Source organism: Sodiomyces alcalophilus, assembly GCF_042370955.1.
Source record: "Sodiomyces alcalophilus JCM 7366 unplaced genomic scaffold ACRALscaffold_5, whole genome shotgun sequence".
Lineage (NCBI taxonomy): Eukaryota > Fungi > Ascomycota > Sordariomycetes > Glomerellales > Plectosphaerellaceae > Sodiomyces > Sodiomyces alcalophilus.
This window is the reverse complement of record NW_027263536.1, coordinates 2,183,446-2,206,660: the sequence shown is the minus strand read 5'-3', so window position 1 is coordinate 2,206,660 and position 23,215 is coordinate 2,183,446. Positions and strand designations below refer to the sequence as shown.

Here is a 23,215-nt window from a genome sequence, read left to right as displayed (position 1 = left end):
GGCTTAGTCCTTAGCGAGTAACCTTTAATTCGAATCCTCGAAATATATAGATATTCCCTTTACGAAATCTTACTCCCCCTCCCCGATACCTAGTTACCTTAGCATTATACCGGCCCTACCCTTAACGGAGACTAGATTCTTTAGGGTATAACTAGACCGGAAGCTAAATTCTTATAGTATAGGAAGGAGATTTAAAGTAAATTAGCGATATAAAACTATACCTTAACCCGACTCGCCATAGTATCCTAGAGCTATAGCTTCGTAGATACCTAGCGCCTTTATATTATAATAATCTATCTAGCTATCTCCTAATACGCCTCTACTTTCTATATAATCACTACTAAGTCCCGTTATAGCCTCGCCGCGGCCCTTAGCTTAGCGTAGAATAAGTGTCTTAGAATAATTACGGGAGTATATAAAGCTATACTAAGCCTCTATAGTATAGTGGTGGTATACCTGGTATACGGTTAAGATAACCGGGTCGGTTCGAATCCGGCTAGAGGCGTATATAAAAGAGGAACCCCTTTTCCTTTTTTACGCTACTCGGATCCTATTCCAGGGGGCCCTTATCTGCCTTAGTATATATAATAAGGGTTAAACAGGGGGCCTGTTAGACCCACCTTCCGCCCGGCTTCGCTAGTCGTTAATAGGTGCTACGGGAGAGTTAGTCGCCCTACCGTGGAAAATAAGAAGACGGTATCGCGCTACCCCTGAGCGCGTAAGTAAAATACGCGGCGTCTTTTCCATGATAGGGAGGCAGCCTCTTACGCTATTATATAAGCGTTCGGCGTGGGTATATAGCCCGCGTTAGCTCCACCTATAGCCATAGAACAGGGAACCTTAGGAGCTTTAAACCCTAGGAAGCGTATATATAAGTCGCTTATAATAGACCTATAAGGGTTATCCCTAGGGCTTATAGGAAGGCGTATAAAAATAAATAGAGATAATTACGCGCGTGCCGTTAATTAAGTATATAGCCGGCTTTAAAGCCGCTACGGGCAAAACGTTATAGGCTTCTTAGAATAAAAGCCACGAGTTTCGGATATATATTAAATTAGTAACGGGGCCCCCGCGGTACCCGTATAAGGCAGTAATCCTAGAGGAGGAGAGTATAGGGGTTTTTATCTAAGTCTTATATTAGTTCCCTAAGTCTTATACTACGGTTCTCCCCCCTATAGGCATAAAAGAAGGACCGTATAGTTAGAATTCTAACTCCTAGCTACTTAAGGTAGGATAAGGATAGCGGAGTAAGAGATAATAAATAAATAAATAAAAAGCTATACTAATCCGAGTCTTTAAAAAAACGTATATCCCCTCCCTTAATCTATATTTTACCCGCCTCGCGGCTAAAAGAGCCTAAGATTACTAAGATATAAGAGCTAAGGGACTTATCCTAGCTAGCGCCTAAGCCACGAAAAGGGCGCTAGCGGTACCGGGGCGCTATTACCTTACTTAGCGAGTACCCGCTTAGCCTACCTAATCCTTTACCGCCTAAACCTAAATAAATAACCGGAGCCCGGATATCGCCTTCCACGAGGAATAGAAGGAGAGGTAAAAAGAGACTAGGGCTATAAAAAAACAGACCTATACCGTAACGGTATTAGATCGGGACCTATACAAGAAAGCCGTATAGAGATATAGGGATCCCCTAAAGCTGTAAAGTTTATTATTACCTATATCCGCTCTAAGAAACTTAGTCTTAGGGCCTTCCTTTTTAAAGTAAGAGTCCTAGGTTTTATTACTCTTCGGTGCCCTTACGGCAATAGGGGTATAAAGATAGCTATATATATTATCCTATAATACTAAAATACTACCCCGGAGTTATAAGGGGACCTTTATAACGCTATAAGGCGGCTACTCTTAACGCGAGGCGACTTTTTTAACGGCCTAAACTACCCTGAGAAAGCTAAAGTAATCGCGAAATAGTTCCTATGCCTTAGACGCCTAAACGAGTTCCGCCTCGCCTTAGAAATTATAAGGAGCTATATGCTAAAGGCCCTATAACGGGACCACCCCGGTATAAAAACCGCCGTGTAAAGATAGTATTTAACCTAGACTTTCGTATTTCATTATAGGGTCTTATAAGCCAGGGCTCTAGTAATACCGATAGGGTATAGCTATAGCGGTATTAACCCGCCTTCTTAACCTTAGACTCGCCGCCCTCCTCTCTTATATTGCTATTAGACGTACTATTATTATCGGCGTTATACTCGTGGCCCTGCCCTGCTATATTAGCCTTACTATACCACTAAAAGACCGTAGTAATATATACGTATTCCTTTTATAGGATAGTAATTATTCCCTTTAGCCGGTTTAGCCAGTGCTCTAGACTAGCCAGGGTAGCCTTACTATAATAGCGGCTAATACGGCGAGTATATCTAATGGTATACTTAAAGGATACCACCGCCGCTATAAGCCGACCGCGGGCCTATTCTAAGTTAGCGCGGTATAGCTTTAGTACCCCTAGAGTCACGACTTATAACCACCCTATTATTACCCTTACTAATAACCTTTATATACTCCAGATAGTAGTTAAGGACTCGCTATTAGTGCTTTAGGGCTATAGCCGAGACCTACTCCTATTATTAGAACACCGCTATTACCGCCTTAGTATTATTAAGCCACTATTATAAGACTAACGTATATCTTTATAGGTCCGACGACTATTAATATTGTTAATATTATATATATAGTACGTAATAGTCATCATAATTATAAGTATAATATCTAAGTTAAAATAAACAGTATATAGTTCTAGTTATATAACTAGACGTCTACTTTATAACTAGCTTAACCTATACTTACTATAATACTATACGTATTATATATGTATATATATTTAGCATATTATATAAATACACTAGGTATCGTAAATATAATATCTTAGTTATTACTTAAGCTAATAACATGGCATGATAATCATCGCGTAGGCTGTTTACGTAGTAGTCGCCACCTGATCTTTTAGGGTCTTTTGCCAGCCCCGGATCCAGGAAGAAATCCCAGAAGTCACCTCTTTATATATAATCATAAGCGGGCGTCATAAGCAGTAATCCTACGGATCTACGAATTTAATAGCTTTTACTTGATTTTCCTCTTTTCCGCGCGTATAGCCTATTACTCGTAGCCTAATTTAGTAAAGGTTATAACCCCGGGTTAGTAAGGAAGGAAACCTACTCTGTTTTATCCTTTTATTCTACTCGAAATACTGAAAAGACTTACGCCTTTTTAGGCCACGTAAAATACTTAAAAGACTTCTACCTGTCTTTTTAGGCTGTCCCTTTATCTCCCCCGGTTATAGATCCTTATCTCCGACTATGCGAAATTCCTTTATCTCCCGAAGATAGCTAATCGAATCGAACCGTTTATAGCGATACTACGGTTTAAATCTCTTTATTCTTCCTAATACGGTTACTAAGAGCCGTGCTAAGTAAGCTCTTCCTGACCGAGAAGAACCACGTGATCGGAATAAGACTCTTTATTATAATCGTATATACTATTCCTTTATTTATAAAGGGACTTTTTAAAAAAGAAGAAAAATAAATACGTGGATTAAACGCCGTAGCTCTTTTAAAGCTCTTATAAATGCTCCACGAATAATAGCTATAATAATTAAGCCACGTAACCTACCGCGCTACCTATAATAACAGGACATTATAACGTGATATATAAGCTTTTAATAAAATGTCCGCCTATAGAAATGGTATTATTCGCTTAGTACTAGCATCGCTTTTCTTTATACCGCTAGATCTATAAATAGCTTCACCGTTTAAACCCACTTTTAGACCTACTTTTCGAAGCTGGACTAATTATAACTATACATTTAGCTCGGTATTCTTTATTTCTATCCTTTATCGATAACGCAATAAAGAAAAAGGAATAAAGAAAAATGAATAAAAAAAGAAAAATAAATCGTTAAATAACTTAGTTAATTCTAACTGAAATAAATAATAAAAAATACTGTTCTACTACTTAAAAATAGCTTCATAAAAACTATTAAAGAAATCTCTATCCAGGAGGTTTAGGATAGTATAGACTATTATAACTAGGCCATAGGAATATACGCTTACTTTGCTTATAAAGGAAAATATCTAGACGATATTATAAAGCCCCTTCTAGTTAATCATTCTATAAAACAGAAGGAGGAGTCTTCAAAGATAGCTAGAGATATGCTCTCTGCTCTTTCAGATAGTTCTTTAACCTAGGTTTAAGGAAGAAACAAAGCATCTAAAGTATAGGATAAACTAAAGGATTTATATAAAGCAAAGGGATTCTAGGCCGACTATATTATCCTGACTTTTCTTTTAACCTCTCGCCTTTAGAAGTTCCTAATCTCGAGGGGCATTGATATAAAATATAAAACAGACTGCTTACCTTAAATTAAAGAGGTATATCCTTTTCTAATAAGGTAGTCTTTACCTGGATTCTTAATAGACGCAATAAAAGGTATGACTCGATAATAGGGTAAATAACTTAAGCTCTTTGTTATAATATAAGTAATTATATACTAGATAAATTAATAACAGAATTAATAAACGCTTTAAGAAAGGTCGATTACCCGTCGAATACTCTCCTTATATAAGGTTTACACTTATAGAAGAATAAGAAACCCTGGAAAAAGACGAAGGGTTTATTGTATAAGAACTATAAGAAGCCTAGCTATACGCCGACTAACTATTATTTTCTATATCCTGAGGAAGCACCTAAGAACTAGGTAATAAAGAATAATTCAGGATTAAGGAAAAATACCTAAAAGAGGGTAAACAAATCCTAGTCCCCTCGAAAGGATAAGGAAAAGAAAGGAGAAAAGGCGAGTATCTCTCGAAGAGAGAAGGGTATAATAACCCTCGTACTAAAGGCCAAGGAACAGCAGGCCTTAGATAGGTCATTAGAAGAAGAGAATAATAATGACGAGTCTGCTACAGTTAATATGATTTTAGATTAGCAGAATTAACCATAGGATTAGCCGTAGGAAAAACAAAAAGAACAGGAAGACGATAATAAAGATGAAGAGGCCGGCGTTATCTTTAAAGACGTCCTCCCTTCTCCTTTTCCTCTTCTAAACCGTCTGAATCCTTTTATAAAGGATATAATAGATATAGATCAGGTATTTAGTATCTTATCTAACGTAAATAATAAAGAAAATAATAATACTAACCTTAATATAGATTAGTTAGTAGAAAGAATTTATAAAATATAAGCAGAAAATAGTATTAAATTAGATCTAAATTTCTGTATAGATAGCGGGGCTACGGCGTATATTATTATGAATAAAAGACTCTTTTCTACTTATAATACAACAAAGAGAACTATTTATTAAGGTTAGTTAAAAGAAAAAAGAATATAAGGTAAAGGAGACTATATAATAGAATTCAGAGACACCACAAAGCTTCTGCTTCTAAAAGAATGCCTTTATATACCGGAAATAGGCACGAATATTATTAGTCTCTCTCGTCTTAATAGTAAAGCTCGCGGTCTTACTAGCAATAAAAAGCTCTTATTATTTAATAATAAAGAGTCTCTCTTTCTTTATATAACGGCTCTGCTTTATAACGGACTATACTAGGCTATAGCACGGGCACTATCGTATAGGGGGTTAAGTCTTAGAAAATAAATATAATAAATACTAGAAAAAACGTAAAAAACTCTTATAATAAGGTATTTGGCCTAAGCAATAGTCTTAAGACTTAACTACAATAACGAGGTTATAAAGGTTTAAAGAATAGGTTCTAAAGAAACTAAATAAATAAAGAAAAGGCTTAGTTAATATCAGGGATATGCTATTTAAGGGAATCGGATAGGACTTAGAGGCGTTAAGGAATGTGTTAAGAACCCGGAACCGGCCCTAAGGTTAACCCTAGGGATATTTAGGACCGAGTTATATTTTAGGATTATTAAGCTAGCCTAAGACCTATAGTCTTAGAGCCTTAGGTTATTATATACCGATCCTAGGGAGGATAGTCACTAGTCCTTAAGCAGGGTATTTCCCGTTAAGTCTTGAGTTAAAAGGGCTTAATAAATAATCTTATAATTATTCCCCCCCTAAGGTTAGCTTCGTGACCTATTCTTATTATAGTCTTAACGACTCTTTTTACTCCTTATATAAAACCTATAATATTTTATTCATTCTAACCATTTACGGGTATAACGACTATTAAGAGTTAAAAAGACTAGTTATTTTTTAAATTCTATTACTACCCCTAACTAGTACCTAAGATACCCCCTAAACGCACCACCACTATTCGTACCTAGGATACTTCCCCCGTTACTAAAGGAGCCGAAGCCGGGTTATTAGGCGCTAATCGTAAATAATCCCTTATACCCGAGTTAGAGGATAAAGATAGTAACCCCGAATTTAAGATTTGTGGATAAGCTAACCCGGACACTTATAATCCTATAATAAGACTATTACTTAACTAAGGGACCCCCTAAGTTATCCGCGTAGGACCCTGATTCGATATTAATAACCTTAAAAGCCACCCCCCGGCACTTTATTATCGGCGGAACTTAATTTCCTAATTAAGCACTATAAGGACCGCTAAGCGCGCGAAAAGAAATAGAAGCGCCTCCTTACCTTTTAATAAGGGAAGGACCCCGACACCTCTAAGTATATCCCTTAAGGGGACTCCCGTAAAAACTAGTATAATATCACGTAGAAGCTCCCCGAATAGGATAGATAGTCTTATAACTAGTTCTAAACGTTTATTACAGAAATTAAAGAACGCTTTATACTCGACGAGGTTAAGCCGTCCGAAGTAAAGAAGATCTATCTTACCTCTGCCCTACTATTAAAGATTATAAAATCCCGATAATATACCTATTATAAGCGTGTTTATAGGAAGACTAGAGGTGCTACCTAGGAGGTCCTTAAAACCTTCCTAACCGAGTAGTTAGTCGATAATAAGACCTATAAAATATCTATAACTAAGAAGCTATTCTCGGACTAGACTATATAGAAACCTAATTAGACCTACGCTAAGTTTATTAATAAGCTAGACTCGTTATTTAATAAGGTGTCCCTACCCTTCCCTAATAAATAGCGTATATAATTAATCTTAATAAAGCTTAATAAGCCGCTATATAACTAGATTATAGCCGCTAGTATCCTTACCGATAATAAGGCCTTAGGTATTATAGCCTGATAGGCAGAGATTACTCTTTTGCGTAAAAATAACGAAAAGACGCCCAGGAATAATCGCCTAAAGTATCCCCGCGGCGAGAAGTATAGGCGTAATAAGACCCCTAACAGGGCCCGTACTATAACTATTCGACCCTCTATACCTCCCTAAGGTTTTATAGAATTAATTAAAGTAAATAATATAAAAGCCCCCGGGCCTTCTAAAAGGCATAATAATAACGGCGTTATATACTTTAGCTATAATAAAAAGGGTTATTACCGGAACGAATACCCGAAAGAACCCTCTAAGTTAGGTTAGTCGTTAGGATACTCTAATAGTTAGAACCTGAATAACCTACCGGTTAATATAAGGCACCCCGTTATTAAATAGGCTTAGACCTAGGAAAGGCCACCGTCTTAGCCGTTCTTTGCTAGTAAGGGCGCGATTAAGGCGAAATTAGAGTTACGGTTAAACGGCGAATAGGGCCGCCAGAGCGCTAAGCTTAATAGAGGTGCCGAGGTTAACCTAATCGACTAAAAGGCCCTGCCTCCTGACTATAGTCCCCTAGGACTATTAAAGCGACTTAGATAGGTTATCCCTAGGGTCGATATATACTTTATCGGGTCCTTTAAGGTATACCTTAAGGTTATAGATAGTTAGGACTGAACCCGGATATATCCGATTAAGTTCGAGGTTCTAGATATAGACCCTAATAGGTCCTAAGTTATCCTCGGTATACCCTAGTTAATAGAATATAACCGCGTTACCTCTTTCCGGTCTAGCGAATAAATATATCGACTTTAGCGAGAGGACCTTTAAGGCGTCCCGGGTCGAAGAGAGTTAAAAAAAGTAAAGGAGCACGTATAGCTTATTATCCGCCTTATAAAGTCCGGTGCCCCCCGTATCGGCCGAGTTATTAGCATGAAGTAGAATGCTATTAAGGAAAAAGAGGACACGTTGCCTAATAGTTCTTTAATCCCTATTATCTAATTAGACCCGTTATAACCTATACCTCTTATACCCCCTAACCCGACCTAATTAACTAAAGGGTTCCTAGAATATCTTAATCCCGGGCCGTATTAAGAGTTACTAAATATGGACGAGTTAGGGAACGTTATCCCTAAGCACTACTAAGAGTTTTTAAACGTTTTTAATATCGTATAGGCCGGCCGTCTACCTGCCTACTAGCGTTAGGATTATATAATTAAGATAAAGGAAGGTAAATTACCCCTATTCGGCCCTATCTACCCCCTAGCTAAATAAAAACTAGCCGTCCTATAAGACTATATTAAGGAGGCTATAGCTAAAGGGTGGATTCGCCTATTAATAAGCTTTATAGACGCCCCGATCCTGTTTATACTAAAAAAGAGTGGATAGCTACGTTTATATATAGACTATTAAGGTCTTAATAAGGTTACCCGTAAGGACCGTACCCCGCTCCCTCTAATACACGAGATCCTTAACCGCCTCGCGTCCTCCACGGTTTATACTAAGTTAGATCTTAAGGACGCCTATTATCGCTTAAGAATTCGAGAAGGGGACGAGTAGAAGACGGCTTTTAGAACTAAGTACGGACACTTTAAGTACTTAGTAATACCCTTTAGTCTATATAATACCCCCGCTAGTTTCTAGCGTTATATTAACGAAGCCTTAAAGGGTCTTATCGACACTATCTCTATTATATACCTGGATAATATCCTAATATATAGTAAGGACCTTAATACCTATCGCGTATATATTAAGGAGATCCTTATACGCCTAAGGGAATAGTCCCTATTCGTAAATCGTTAAAATACGTATTTAAGATATAAAAGGTCGAGCTTTTAGGCTTTATATATAGCCCTAATAGTATCTTTATAGACCCTAAAAGGGTTAAGGCTATTAAGGATTAGGAGGAACCCACTTTTATTAAAAAGATTTAGGTCTTCCTAGGTTTTACCGGTTTTTACTAACGTTTTATCGAAGGCTACTCTAAGGTCGCTGCCCCTTTTATAGACCTATTAAGGTTAGGGGGCAGACTAAGTATATTCTAGTTAAGGGATATAAAGAGGGCCGCTTTTAAGAAGTTATGATCGTTATTTTAGTCGGCACCTATACTATAGTATTTTAACCTAGCCCTGCCTATTTATATAGAACCCGACGCGTCTAAGTTTATACTAGGCGCTATAATTAGCTAGTATAAGGACCGAACCTAGCGACCCGTGGCGTTCCTATCTAGGAAGCTAAGGGGACTAGAACTAAACTATCCGATACTAAATACCGAGGTAATAGCGATTATTAAAGCGTTCCGGTAATAGCGCTATTATTTAGCGTATAGTTAGACCCTAATAAAGGTGCTAACTAACTACTTAAACTACTAGTATCTACTAAATAAGCCTCGAATTAAACGTTAACACACCCGTTAGCTAGAGGAGCTATTAAGCTTTAATTTTAAGATTTATTACCGTCTAGGCGCTTAGAACCCCGTAGATAGGCTCTTACGGAAGCCGTAACTCGCTATAGATTAGGCGGATCTTAAAGCGGAGCGGTAGAAGCCTATTAAGAGATTTACGAAGAAGTTTATTATTAGCCTTATAAAAGCCCGAGGTATACCTAAGCCCTCGGGTCTATCTAGCCTAAAGGATAAGATTATCTTTACCTAGAAAGACGATCCCTTTTATATCTCCTTAGTATCGAAGGATAACTTAGCGGACCTATAGTCCTATAATAGTTAGGGTACGGTCTACTTTAGGGACTATCTCTTTATACCGAACTAGTTAGGTTTACGCGATAAGGTCCTCTACGTATTTTATAATACACTTACTACGGGCTACTATAAGTTAAGTCGGACTATTAAGAGGATTTCCGAGTCTTATTACTAGGAATACCTTTTATAAGATATTAAAAAGTTCGTGCCTATATATAGTATCTATTAGAGGACTAAGCCGTGTTAGCATAAGCCCTTTAAGTACCTAGCACCTTTACCCGTACCCGAATAGCCGTTCTAAGAGGTCTTAATAGACTTCGTAACGGGTCTCCCCCCTATAACCTTATAAGGAAAAAAAAGGAACTCTATCCTAGTCGCGGTATATTAATATACTAAGTACGCGATCTATATTCCCTATAGCAGCTCTTTAATAGCTAAAGGTCTCGCTTGTATCCCATAGGTGCATGTTTTTAGTATCTACGGCCTACCTAATAGTATCGTTTCGGACTAAGGGTCCCTATTTATAAGTAAGTTCTAGACCACCCTATATAGCCTCCTAAGCGTTAAGCGGCGGTTATTAACTGCGTTCCACCCCTAGACGGATAACTAGACGGAATAATAGAACCAGAACTTAAAGCACTTCCTACGGGTATTCGGTGCCCTATAACAGGATAACTAGGTCGACTAGCTACCTCTAGCCTAGTTTACCTATAACACCGTATAGTATTTAGCTATGTAATAAACTCCTTCTATTATACTAATAGGTTTTAACCTACACGGACTATATAATATATAGATATATAAGTTAGGTAAGGTTCGCGCCGCTATAGCCGAGTAAAGGGTAAAGCACCTTATATTAAATTATAGGGCTATGAAGGTCCTTATTAGGAAAGCCTAAACTATATATAAATAGTATTATAACGCCGGCTAGGCGGCCTAGCGCTTTAAGATTAGCGACTATATATTATTATCCTTAAAGAATATTAAGTAGCGCCGCCCTAATAAGAAACTATTCGATAAGTTCCTCGGCCCCTATAAGATCACCTCCGTAATAGGCTAATATAGGCTCGCCTATAAGCTATAGCTCCTAGAGTCGATAAAGATTTATAATATTTTCCCGATCTCGCTCCTTAAACCATAAAAGTCTCGGGATAGCAGATCGCCTATACCTATACATATTAAGGTCGAACTATAAAAGTATAATAAATATAAGATAGAAGAAATCCTAGCTTATCGCTATAACAGAAATAGGCGCGAATATATTATTAAGTGGGCCGGGTATAAATATAGATATAATATATAGGAACCACGAAGACACCTCCCCGATACGCTTATTAAGGAGTATTATAATCGGAAAAATAAAACCAGTTAATAGTATCGTCGGCGCCCCGCAGGGAGTTTTCTTATTCAGGTCTAGGGAAGAAAAAAAAGAAAAAGAAAAAGAAAACAAACAAAACGCTAACGCCCCCCTAACTCCTCTTAGCCCGATCCTAACGACTACTATAAGATATGCTTAGTTATTTTTTAGGGTTAGTTTTCTTATAAAGATCCGCTAACTTTAAATTTTATTTAACTAACTAGCCTAGGCGGCGGGTAATAATAGCGAGGTGGCGCTTTATATTAATAAAAGTATCGCGCCGCTTCTTCTCCGCCTCCTCCTCCTCCTCCTAGCAATAACGCTCTAGGGGGTTGAACCCCTTATTATTGCGGGCGTACTTTTTTATAGCCTTAAGGTCCTAGCGTAACTTAATTTAAACCCGAAAGGCCTAGCGCTTATATATATTAACGGTGCTCTTTATAAGGATATTAGGTTAACTTATAGACGCCTAGTCGTCGAAACTATTACCGCCCTATACGGCCGCTAGTAATATCTTCTATAGCTTCTTAGCTACCCGCTCCGCCTATAACGAAATCTGTATATCCAGTTAGTAACCTTAGGTTATAGTAAAGGGGACTATAGCTATATAAACATACTAACTCGTAGTCGCGGCTATTATTATTATAATAGTAATAGTATTTATCGGACACCTTACTACCGCGGCAGAGCCGTATAATAATAGGACTGGTAGCGCTATCACCACGCAGCACTAGGGAACCTAGTATATAGGCGCACCGCCTATAAGGAGTATATAGCTCTAGACCCGCCCTAACCAAAATAACAGGATATACTAGTATTTTAACGCCGCTACTATCGCTAAAGTCCGAGGGTCTATCGCTAAACCCGGTGGATAAAGCGAACTCCGATAATAACGACTTATCGGAGTCAGCTTCCTTATCGTTAAAAAGGGTAGCTTTATTAGCACCACCGCTTATAATAACGTCCTAACTAGTATAGTTAAGGATGCCCTCTAGGCTACCGAGGGGCTTAAGAGCACCCTGCGGCGAGTTATTATACCCTAAAAGGAGAGGGCCGGTCGACTTAGTAACCAGAGCAGCTATAATAGCCGGCTTCTTAACGGTCCTAACTAGCGTAGCTTACTTAGCTAAAGCAGCCGCTATACCTAGCTACTTAATAGCTTTATCCTTAAAGGAGGAAGAAAATGACGAATCCGAGGATAAATCAAATAACGAGTCTAATAAAGAATCAGACTACTACTACTACTACTATTATTACTACTACTTAAGAGTAGCCGCTATAGCCACGGCCTTAGCCTTAGCCTAAGCCCTCTTAGCGGCCCGCCGTGCCTTCTTCCTAGTAGTCTTAGTTATCTCCTTATCGATAACCTTAGGTACCACCTTAGTAGACTTAATACCGACCGCGTCGGACTTTTTACCGGCCTTACCGGACTTCTTAGATAATTTACTGGCCGCGCCGGACTTTTTATGCTTATTAGCTAAAACTAGGGGCGCTATTATATAATAGCGGTCTGCTTTAATACTATAAGTTAGTCTAAGGTCCACGTAAAGGGTATATAATACTTATATAATAGTAATAATATCAGTGTTAATAATAATAATAATCTGCCACGATATTAGCCGAATCCTAAACCGCCGCGCTCCTATACGCGACTAAAACAATATATAGCACCGCGCAGAGATAATATATACCCTAATAAGGAGTTAATAGGATAAGTTAATACCCTTAATATAGACGGGGATAGATAACTTACTATTAATAGCGATACTATTATTATTATTATAGATAGGTAAATAAGAAAAGGGTAAGGAAGAGGAAAAATAATAAGATAGGTTAGGCAGATAGAAAAGTCCTATATCAGAATAGTGGTATAACCTAATATAGGCCCTACTTATATTATTCCTTCCCCTTTTATCTAGATACGACTACCTATTACGGGATTCTACGATACGGTTATTTAGTTAATAAAGCACCCGCCTAGGGTGCTATTATACTATATGCGTCTACGGATAGGCTTTATTATTATTAATATCCACGATAGATATCACGCCTCGTTATTATCCGGCCTTAAGCTAGATAGACTATAAAAGGGCGATAAAGGAAATAGGGTAAGTTCTTTTATTATTTAGGACTATAGCGTGATAGGCCTTATTCTAGAAGTATTCTTTATATAGGCTTTTCGGGTTACCTTAACGATAATAGCAGTATAAAAGGAGTGGATAAAAGGAGCCTTAAAAGACTATAAAAATAATAAGGGCTACGATTTACTGCCTATAAGTGCCACCACTACTAACCTAATATCTACTTTTAGGAGTTATGGTTTTTTCTAACTAAAGCCCTTTATTAGATAAGGCCCCGGCCAGAGCACTTAAGGCGTTATTATAGTATAGTCTCAGTAAAAAAGATAAATAAAAGAGACCCAGGAGAGTTAGGCTTTATCTAAAGATAACTAGGCGTCTTAGTATATAAAGACCGTAGTTATACTACGCGAGGTAGATAGGAATAATTAGAAGGTTAGGTCAGGTTAAAGGGGGACGACTAGTTTAGCTCGGGAGGACGAGGAGGGAGTTAGTGGCCCTGATAGGTGGAGTTTAGGCCGGCCTATCCGTCCCTAGGTCTGGATAGATTAATGGACGGGCCGGACCAGTAACGGTCACCGGCTCCTATAGACAGGAGCCTTAGAAGGAGGGGCGTGATATTAGGGATATTCTACTTAAGGGAATCGGATAGGACTTAGAGGCGTTAAGGAATATATTAAGAACCCGGAACCGGCCCTAAGGTTAACCCTAGGGATATTTAGGGCCGAGTTATATTTTAGGATTATTAAGCTAGCCTAAGACCTATAGTTTTAGAGCCTTAGGTTATTATATACCGATCCTAAGGAGGATAGTCACTAGTCCTTAAGTAGGGTATCTCCCGTTAAGTCCTAAGTTAAAAGGGCTTAACAAACAATCTTATAATCATTCCCCCCCTAAGGCCAGCTTCGTGACCTATTCTTATTATAGTCTTAACGACTCTCTTCACTCCTCACACAAAGCCTATAACAGTTAAACCTCAACTAAGTAATAATATAATAAAGAGACCTTAAAAAGAGGTTTATAAATAAAAAGACCGTAATAACCGTCGAAGGACTACTTCTATAACTAAAAACATAACGCTATAGTATAATAGAATAGGTTATATTAACCCTATTACCTTAAAAAGTCTCTATACTAATACTCTTTAAAAAGATTATATTTAATAAATATAAAGACTTTTCCTATTTAGAAAAGGTTTATATAGATATTTAAGGACTAATCGAAGCTTTTTCTTATAATAAAAAGCGTGAGATTTTGTTTATACCAGACCGTTCTACCCGGCTTCTATGGGTATAACTGCTCCTAGATAAGTCTAAATCGACGGTTATAATAGCTATAAAAGAGAGGAAACCTTTAGTAGAAAATAATAATAATAAATATCACTTCTTTGTTAAAGAATTAGATATAGACGGTGGAAAAGAATTTAATAACGCCTCTTTCGAACACTTCTTCATAGGTGTAAAGCATAATATAAAGCCGCCGTATACTTATAAAGCTTAAGGCTCTATTAAACGAGTTATAAGAACTATAATAAAGAAGGTTCGAGCTCTTCTCTTCCACTCAGGGCTACCTAGATACCTTTAGAGTGAAGTTATTCTTTTAGCTGTTTATATATACAATAGATCACCTAATTCACCTCTTAATTCTAAGAGTCCCTATAAGCGTTTAGAATGTCAGAAACCTAATATTAATAATATACGGGTTTAGGGTTGTATTATTTATTATAAAAATAACGACCCTAATATAAAGAAACTAGATATAAGGGCACTACGAGGTGCGTTAATAGGTTTAAACGACTATAACTATAAGGTTTATAACCCAGTAACTAAAAAGACTAGTTGGTTTCGAGACATTTATATTCTAGAAAATCAGTTTCTTTACTCTTCTTTAGATAACTATAATAATAACTATACGCCTAAAAAGAAATATAATAACCTCCCTCCTTATATTAATACTCAGGTATTGTAGAGGGGTGGATCGGAGACCCAGTGCCATGTCGTTGGGACGTCACGTGACGTCATAAGACGCGCGCTTTTTCATTTGTCTTATATATTATATATACGTAGCGACGCCACCCAGACACAGAGGATGCTTATCATCCTACATAATCATTATCCTTTTGACCCTAAGTTTTGCCACGTTCATTGTATTCACTTCGTTTAAGCTACGTTGCCCTGATCAGAGCAGCACACACCTCCAGGAACTTCTTTTGAAGGTCTCCTTGTTGTGTGTGTTGTTTTGGTTATGTGCACTTCGTGGTCTTGAGCACTCCTGTTGTCGAAGACTTGTCCGAGATCACACTGCCTGAGCCGTTCTGCACAGTGACGGCTTCGCCTTTCTTTAGTATATAATCAGGTTTCTAACCACGGGTCTTATTAACCCGTTAAGTATTATAAAGGAATTATTTCTAGTAAAAACACTAGTTAATCTTTATAAAATCTTCCTTCGCGTGCTTGGAAACGTTCTGTTAAGTCTATTTAACCCAAAGAAGAGGATAATAATAATAGACGAAAGAGGCTACGAAACAGTCTATGAGTAGCGGGCTATGAAGTTCTAGCTATTAATAATAGTAATAATAGCTAAAGTACTAGGCTAGAAGTCCAAATACCTTTAAAACTATGTAAACAGAACTATAAGGATTTAATATCCTATAATAATAGTACCCACTTACTATATCTTATAAAAGATACTATACTTAGAAAGCTATAGTTTTAAGAGAATTCCCTATTTCTTTTAACTATAAATTCACTTAATAAACCAGCTACTTATAAACAGGCTATAAACTACCTGGATCAAGATACATAGATAGACGCGATGGTAGTAGAAATATTGGAACTCGAAAACAGGAAGACCTAGAACTTAATAACTATAAAGAACATACCTAATAATTATAATAGAATAAAAGAAGACTACCACGTACTAGGAGGTCGTTAGGACTTTCAGATTAAATATAATAGCTCTGGCAAAGCTATTTAACATAAACCTCGGTGGGTTATTTAGGGGTTTAATCAGGTTCTAGGTCTGAATTATCGAGAAACCTTTTCCACTACCTGCCGACCAGAAAGCCATAAACTAGCTTTAATACTAGGCATGTCCCACGGCTAGAAATTCAGGCAGTTCGACGTTAAAAACGCGTTCGTGAATGCCGATATAGATATACTAATATACGCTATATAACCTATAGGCTTCGAGAAAGACGACAGTTCAGAAAATAACAATAATAATAATATAACACTCTATAAGCTTAATAAAGCTTTATAGGGGTTAAGACAAAGTCCTAGACTGTGGTATAATTACCTGGTTAAGATATAATCTAAGCTCTGTTACCGGATCTCTGAATACGATAACAGACGTTTTACTTTTTATACGTATAATAAAATTAAAAGGACAGGAAAACGAGCTATTCTTTTATGCCACGTTAACCATATAGTAGCTCTAAGCCCTCCTAAAAACACTTTAGATTATTTCTTTAAAGAGATATCTAAAGATATAACACTTAAAGACTTAGGTGAAATAAATACCTTTCTAGGTTATACAATAAATATAAATAAGAAAAATAAGACTCTTTCTATAAGTTAGTTGCCACATACTAATAAGGTACTCGAAAGGTATAATAAACGAAGTCTAAAAAGGGTTAATACCCCGTATATATATAAGAAGGTCCTAGTACTAAATTCTGGATAAGCGTTAACTAATAATATAAATAAATACTAATAGGAAATCTGGGCTTTATTTTATCTAGCCTTATATTTAAGACCCGATATGACTTACGCAGTCAATTGGTGTTCTAGTGATGTAGGTAATCCCTCGTAAGATCACTTTACTGCGTTAAGTTGAATCTAGGCTTATATAAATGTATAACTTAATACTAGTCTTTTATATAACTATAATAAAGAAGTCCTTAGTATTTACAGTTATTCTGATACCCGCTTTTCAGATATAATCGAATATAGAACCTTCACTTCAGGATATATTTACTGCGTAGGAGTAAATAATCCCGTTAGTTAGACCTTAACTAAATACAACGTCATTGCCTTATTAATAACAGAGGCCGAATATATAGCTCTTATAGAAGCTTCTAAAGAAGGAATCTATCTTTATAATCTATATAAAGATATACTGTAGAATCTAGGTCTAGAGTTTAAGATAAGAGGCACTAATAATAATAATAATAATCATAATAATAATAATAATAATAATAATAATAATAATAATAATAATAATAATAATAATAATAATAATAATAATAATAATAATAATAATAATAATAATAATAATAATAATAATAATAATAATAATAATAATAATAATAATAAACCTCCCGAGATTCTTACTATCATAATAGATAGTAAGAGTATAACGACGCGCGCCGAAAACTCTGAATTTTATAAGCGGGTAAAGTATATAGCCAGGCAGTATCACTACTATAGGCCATAGCTATATAATAATAATATAGAAATCATATATATTAATACGAACTTGAATATAGCTAATATAATAACTAGATGTTCACTACAGGAAACTGATAATACTTTTTATAGTTATATAAACCTAGGTTATAAAGTATAATACGTGATCTAAGTATAATTTGTCGCCTTATAATAATATAAAAGAATTAAAATACTAAGTTTTAATACTTAGTGTTTGAGTCTTTATAAGGAGTATATAACTAGGCTTTTTACCTTAGGGGTTTCCTAGAAATCAAAGGTTTTTCTAAACTTCGCTTTAAATAAGTATACACTATAATAATAACAAGTGTTTTTGAACTTTCCCTTGAATTTAAAAAAGAGGGATTTTATAATTTTTCCTCTGTATATTCTAGTCTTAGATACACTAAGATTACTACACTATAATATAACTATAACCTAGTTAAGCTATTATTATTATATAAGGGTCAGCTTATAGGAAGGTATTAATATTATACACATAATAATTAGTAACTATAATCACAATAAGTATAATATCTAAGTTACAATAAACAGTATATAGTTATAGCTATAGAACTAAACGTCTAATTTATAACTCGCTTTACCTATAGTATAATAGTATATGTATTACAGGTATATATATACTTAGCTTATAATATATATATTATAATCATACTAGGTATCGAAAATACAATATCTTAGTCATTGCCTAAGTTAATAACGTGGCGTAATATTGCCGCGTAGGCTATTAACGTAACAGTCGCCACTCAATCTTTCAGGATCTTTTTGATAGCCCCGGATCCAAAAGAAATCCTCGAAGTCAGACGTTGATATCTATATGCACACACACATACGCAAGCAGCAGTAATCCTACGGATCTATTAATTCCATAGCTATTTATTTAATTTTCCTCTCTTCTGCTAGAATAGCCTGCTACTTATAGCTTAATTAATTAAAAGTATCTAATAGCCTTATAGATAGTGACTGTATTAATAGTATAATTAACACTTATCCTGATTAAAATATGATTATCTGCGTTTAGAGCTTATATAGTTAGCTCACGTTTTTCCTTCAGAACTAGGTTAGCCGTTATAGCCTCGTACTGCTCTCTTATAGTCGCTTCTTTTAGGCCTCCTCTCCTACTATGGCTTATTTTCGTTATCTTCTTCCCCTAGGTAAAGGGCCTAGAAGGCCACCGCCTTAGAGCCGTAAATGGGTAATATATTAAGCTACTATTCCGACGCCTTCTTCCCTTTACAGATAAGAGTCATCGCCGTTACTATTTTAAGGCTTAGTATAGCCTCTTTTACATCTACCTAGTTACTTAGGGCAGGTCGTATAGCGTCAAAGAAGTTATTAATCTAAATCTCTCGGGGGCTATTATATATACTACTATTATAGTAGCTTTTTAGTAGGTTCTGCTATTCGTCTAGCTAGCTGGCTAGCTTCCTTATGTTAATAGGCGGCTTACTCTTATATAGGTTATAATTCTTTTAGAAGTCCTATATATAGGTCGAGATATAGGGTACGGTATTAGATTATATGGCTTTAAAAATCTCCTCTAGTATAGTGCCCTCTATTAAGGCCTTATATCTTTTTGCTACGATAGACTTTCCCGCCTCCTTATATATAGCGTTAATACCCTTTTAGTAGGTGTCGTAATCCTTACGATCCTCTTTATATTGATAATAGTCTTTGGCATAGGCAGCCTTATATAAAATAATTAAGTCAGAGATATTAGCGGGCTGCCTGTTTACGGTAGCGATAGAGACATAGAAGGCAAATTCGGGACAGCTTGCTCGCTATAGTTAAGTGGTAGAGTTATTAGGGTATAGGAACTCCTAGACTCCATTACTACGGGCATATACTTTATAAAGGTGTCGCTATAGCTCCTAGTCTTCGTGGCTTACATAGATAGTCGTATTTATAGTTATAGCAATAGTTATAAAATAGTTATAGCTATAGGTAGCTCGGCGTAAATAGATTTAATAGGTTATTAAGCAGAAATAAGAGTCCTAATTATTATAAATAGCGTATAACTTAAAGTACGTAATTAGGTGTTAGATCTATTAATTTAATTAACTCGGTAGCAAACTCCGATCTATACCCCAACCCCTGTTTAATTGTTCAAAGTGTACTTGCGGAGCTTAAAGAAACCAATGATATCACGACCATAAGCGGAGTAGAGTACAATTAGATACATTAAGAGCAGGGCTTTTTCTATATAAAATACAGGGGTTTAGGTATACCGAACCAGGGTAACTTAGTATCCTATTAATCCACCTTATAGCTCCTTAACAAGCTGAAATCGTTAAAGCAACGGCGTTAATATCTATAGGAACTGCCTCCTACGCAGCGTATATTGTATAGGTATATTATACGGCTATTTTTAAGCGTAAGGCCAGCGTTATGGATAGTTACGTTATATATTGTGTTTATACGTTATAACCTTTTTTATACGTTTTTAATTGGATTATATAAGGGCTGGGTGCTATTAGGGCAGATACGTTTCTCGAACTTTTAAAACCTTCCTAAATAGGAAGGTTTTGAATGTACCGTATTGTACAATTAAAGAGGTGTTATAGTGTATGTGCCAAAATCCTGCCCTTGATCCTGCGGCAGACCCATCAATTGATATCTAGATTCGGGCCCGGAACAACCGGTTCCGTACCTTCTGCGGGCCAGCCTGTGCGACAGTTTGTGCGACACACTATACTCTTGATTGCTTGGTCCCACTTAAAGGCGGGTTTACATGTCATTCGGACAATCTTTACATGTCCGGTAGTCTTTCCCATAAACAAGCCCTTTTAAGCTATTACGTCGTGAAACAGCGCTAATAGACTCATAACGTCGCTTACCGACGCGTTATGTTGCGACGAAGTTCCGCCGCCCTTTCAATATCGCATTCGTGCCGACGTTTAGCACATCTCGCCAGGATGAAGAGGTCTTTCGCCAACTTCCTCAACCAATCGCCAGTTAAATGCCCGGGCTTTTCAACCCACATCGAGCTCACCACCCGAGAGGCACAGTTGAGAGACTTTCTCCTTAATGTAGCTGCAGCAATCAATTCCACTGATAGCTCTCTGGAACCTCTCACCTTGCGCTGGGCCGGAGGTTGGGTTCGTGACAAGCTGCTCGGTATAGAGAGTCACGACATAGACGTCGCAATTAACTCGATGACGGGACTGGCTTTCGGTGAAAAGATGCGCGAGTATTGTGACGCACCTGGCTATGCTTCAAGGCATGGCATGCGCCTGGATGACATAGGGAACCTCCACAAGATTGCGGCGAACCCTGAGAAATCGAAGAACCTGGAGACGACGACGATCAAGATACTTGACTTCGACGTGGACTTCGTCAACCTTCGCACAGAATCGTACGCTGACGATAGCCGGAATCCCGTAGTACAGTTTGGTACTGCTGAGGAAGACGCGTTGCGCCGTGATGCCACGGTCAACGCGCTGTTCTACAACTTGCATACAGCGCAGGTTGAAGATTTTACCGGCGGCTTAGCTGACATGAGAGCCAGACTCATCCGGACTCCCCTTGAGCCTCTGCGAACCTTCATGGATGACCCACTTCGTGTCTTGAGACTTGTGCGTTTTGCCAGCCGACTCGGGTTCACCATTGATCCAGCCGCGCGAGTAGCTATGTCTGACTTCAGGGTGCTTCGCGCTCTGAAAGTGAAGATAAGTCGCGAGAGAGTCGGTCTAGAGCTGGAGAAGATGTTGAGAGGTGAGCAGGCCGCGCTTGTCCCCAGTGCAAACACTGACTGATGCCGGATCCAGGACACGACCCATGCAGAGCTCTAGAGCTTTTAGACGACATCGGTCTCTATCAGACCATCTATACAGACCCTACTAGAGGTGACCACCCCGCTCCAGACCTCTCTCGCTGGAGTGTCGCGTATCGTCTCCTCGACACTCTCTCCCATGACAAGGCATCAGGCTCCATTTATGATCTTCTCGTAGAATCTGAGGAAGAGAAATATTACGCATGGGTCTTGGCTGCGCTGACTCCCTGGGCACTCATTCCCGATCCAACTACCACGGCTGGGGCAGGAAAGGCCAAATCTCCCCTTCCGTTTGCAGCCCTGGTGGCCAGGGAGGGCACAAAAGTTCCGAATAAGCTATGTAACGTCATTGCAGCAGCGCATCGCCACTGGCGTGAGATTCGACAATGTAAAGATTCCATATGCCTTGACATCCAACTCAAGAGAAGGAGCCAACGGGACACTATTGGCATGGCTATACGGAAATGGGACGCCCGCGAGAGTCACTGGAGGCTACAAGTTCTATACGCTATTCTTGTCGACGGGATGAATTGTTCGGACGGGGTTGCCACACCTGACGGTGAGTTTATTTGGTCTTGGATGTCTGTTTGTATCAGCGGTTTCTATTTGTCTAACCGTTTCTACTTACATCCATTCAGGTCTCCTGTCTGGGTGGCAGACGTTCCTTGGCTACTTAAAGGAGCAAGACTTAATGCATGTCACATCCATGACGCGACTAGTGGATGGGAAGATGATAGCCAAGGAACTAAGTGTCAGGCCAGGGGAATGGGTCGGACGCGCTCTAGACGTGTGCCTCTCATGGCAGCTTCGAAATCCTGGGATCACCGACCCAGTGGGGGCTATTAACGAAGTAAAACGGCGAAGCAAGGAGCTTAAGATTCCCTTAGAAACATAACTAACAATTCCTGACCAGGCAGCCTAGATAGACTAAGGGGCTGTATAGAGGTGCTATCTGGCTGAGTACCGGTATCCCGGTGAACTCTGTGCGGTATGTGGTATAAGTAACCGGTATTTGTACGCCCCCTATTTGGTATTTGCTGTCCACTCAATCTATTTTTGGAAGGTTACGCGACCGGGTGCATAAGCAAGATCTTAGCCGTATATACTGCGTACCTGTACCTTATAATAAGCCTTAATATCTGTAACCAAAACCGGATATCTAAAGCTACTAAATCACTACTGTTTCTGCCTGTGTATTTATTAACCCTAAGGTATTAAGAATATATAATATCCTTATACTAGGTACCTTATTATAATAATATCCGTGTTATATAATATATAATCCTAATATCCTAGTTATATAACCTTATTATATATTATATAATCCTAATACCTTAGTTACGTAACCTAATTCTATATTATATAATCCTAATTACCCTAGTTATATAACCCTATTATATATTATATAATCCTGATTACCTATTATAATATATATAGATATATAATATCTATAGCTAAGATCTTACTTATACACGCGCTTATATTACCTTTTTATTTATGGTTAAGTTAATAGCAGATACCGAATAGGGGGCGTATAAATACCGGTACTTATCTAGTATAGGCCTTATCCTTTTAGGATAGGTTACTAAGTTAAGTTTTTAGGTACGAAAGTAGACTTAGGGTATAAGGTCCTGGTATATCGTTAAGTTATAGATATAGGAAAGGTAAACTTATATATAGCTAGGCGATACGATTATTTATAGATTATTTATAAGGCCTTTAACGATAGTTTAAAGGCGGAGCGTTAAAGGATCTACAA

The 23,215-nt window shown here is 37.6% G+C and overlaps 2 protein-coding genes and 1 non-coding gene across 3 annotated transcripts; all 3 read left to right on the top strand.

Moving 5' to 3' along the window:
- Positions 1-430: 430 nt before the first annotated feature.
- On the top strand, positions 431-505 carry ACRALDRAFT_t202. The gene has a single exon. It is a non-coding gene; the product is annotated as a tRNA-Val (tRNA).
- A 14,724-nt stretch (positions 506-15,229) lies between these two features.
- Positions 15,230-18,531, top strand: ACRALDRAFT_2020538 (uncharacterized protein; the record flags this gene model as incomplete). Its single annotated transcript, XM_071020018.1, has 6 exons — positions 15,230-15,252; positions 15,322-15,459; positions 15,503-15,557; positions 17,377-17,584; positions 18,457-18,482; positions 18,523-18,531. 6 exons carry the CDS (start codon positions 15,230-15,232, stop codon positions 18,529-18,531), a joined length of 459 nt encoding a protein of 152 aa, XP_070874226.1.
- A 2,068-nt stretch (positions 18,532-20,599) lies between these two features.
- On the top strand, positions 20,600-22,351 carry ACRALDRAFT_2107458 (uncharacterized protein; the record flags this gene model as incomplete). The annotated part of the gene is made up of 3 exons (XM_071023337.1): positions 20,600-21,398; positions 21,452-21,988; positions 22,053-22,351. The coding sequence occupies 3 exons, from the start codon at positions 20,600-20,602 to the stop codon at positions 22,349-22,351; spliced, it is 1,635 nt and encodes a 544-aa protein (XP_070874225.1).
- Between the last annotated feature and the right edge of the window lie 864 nt (positions 22,352-23,215).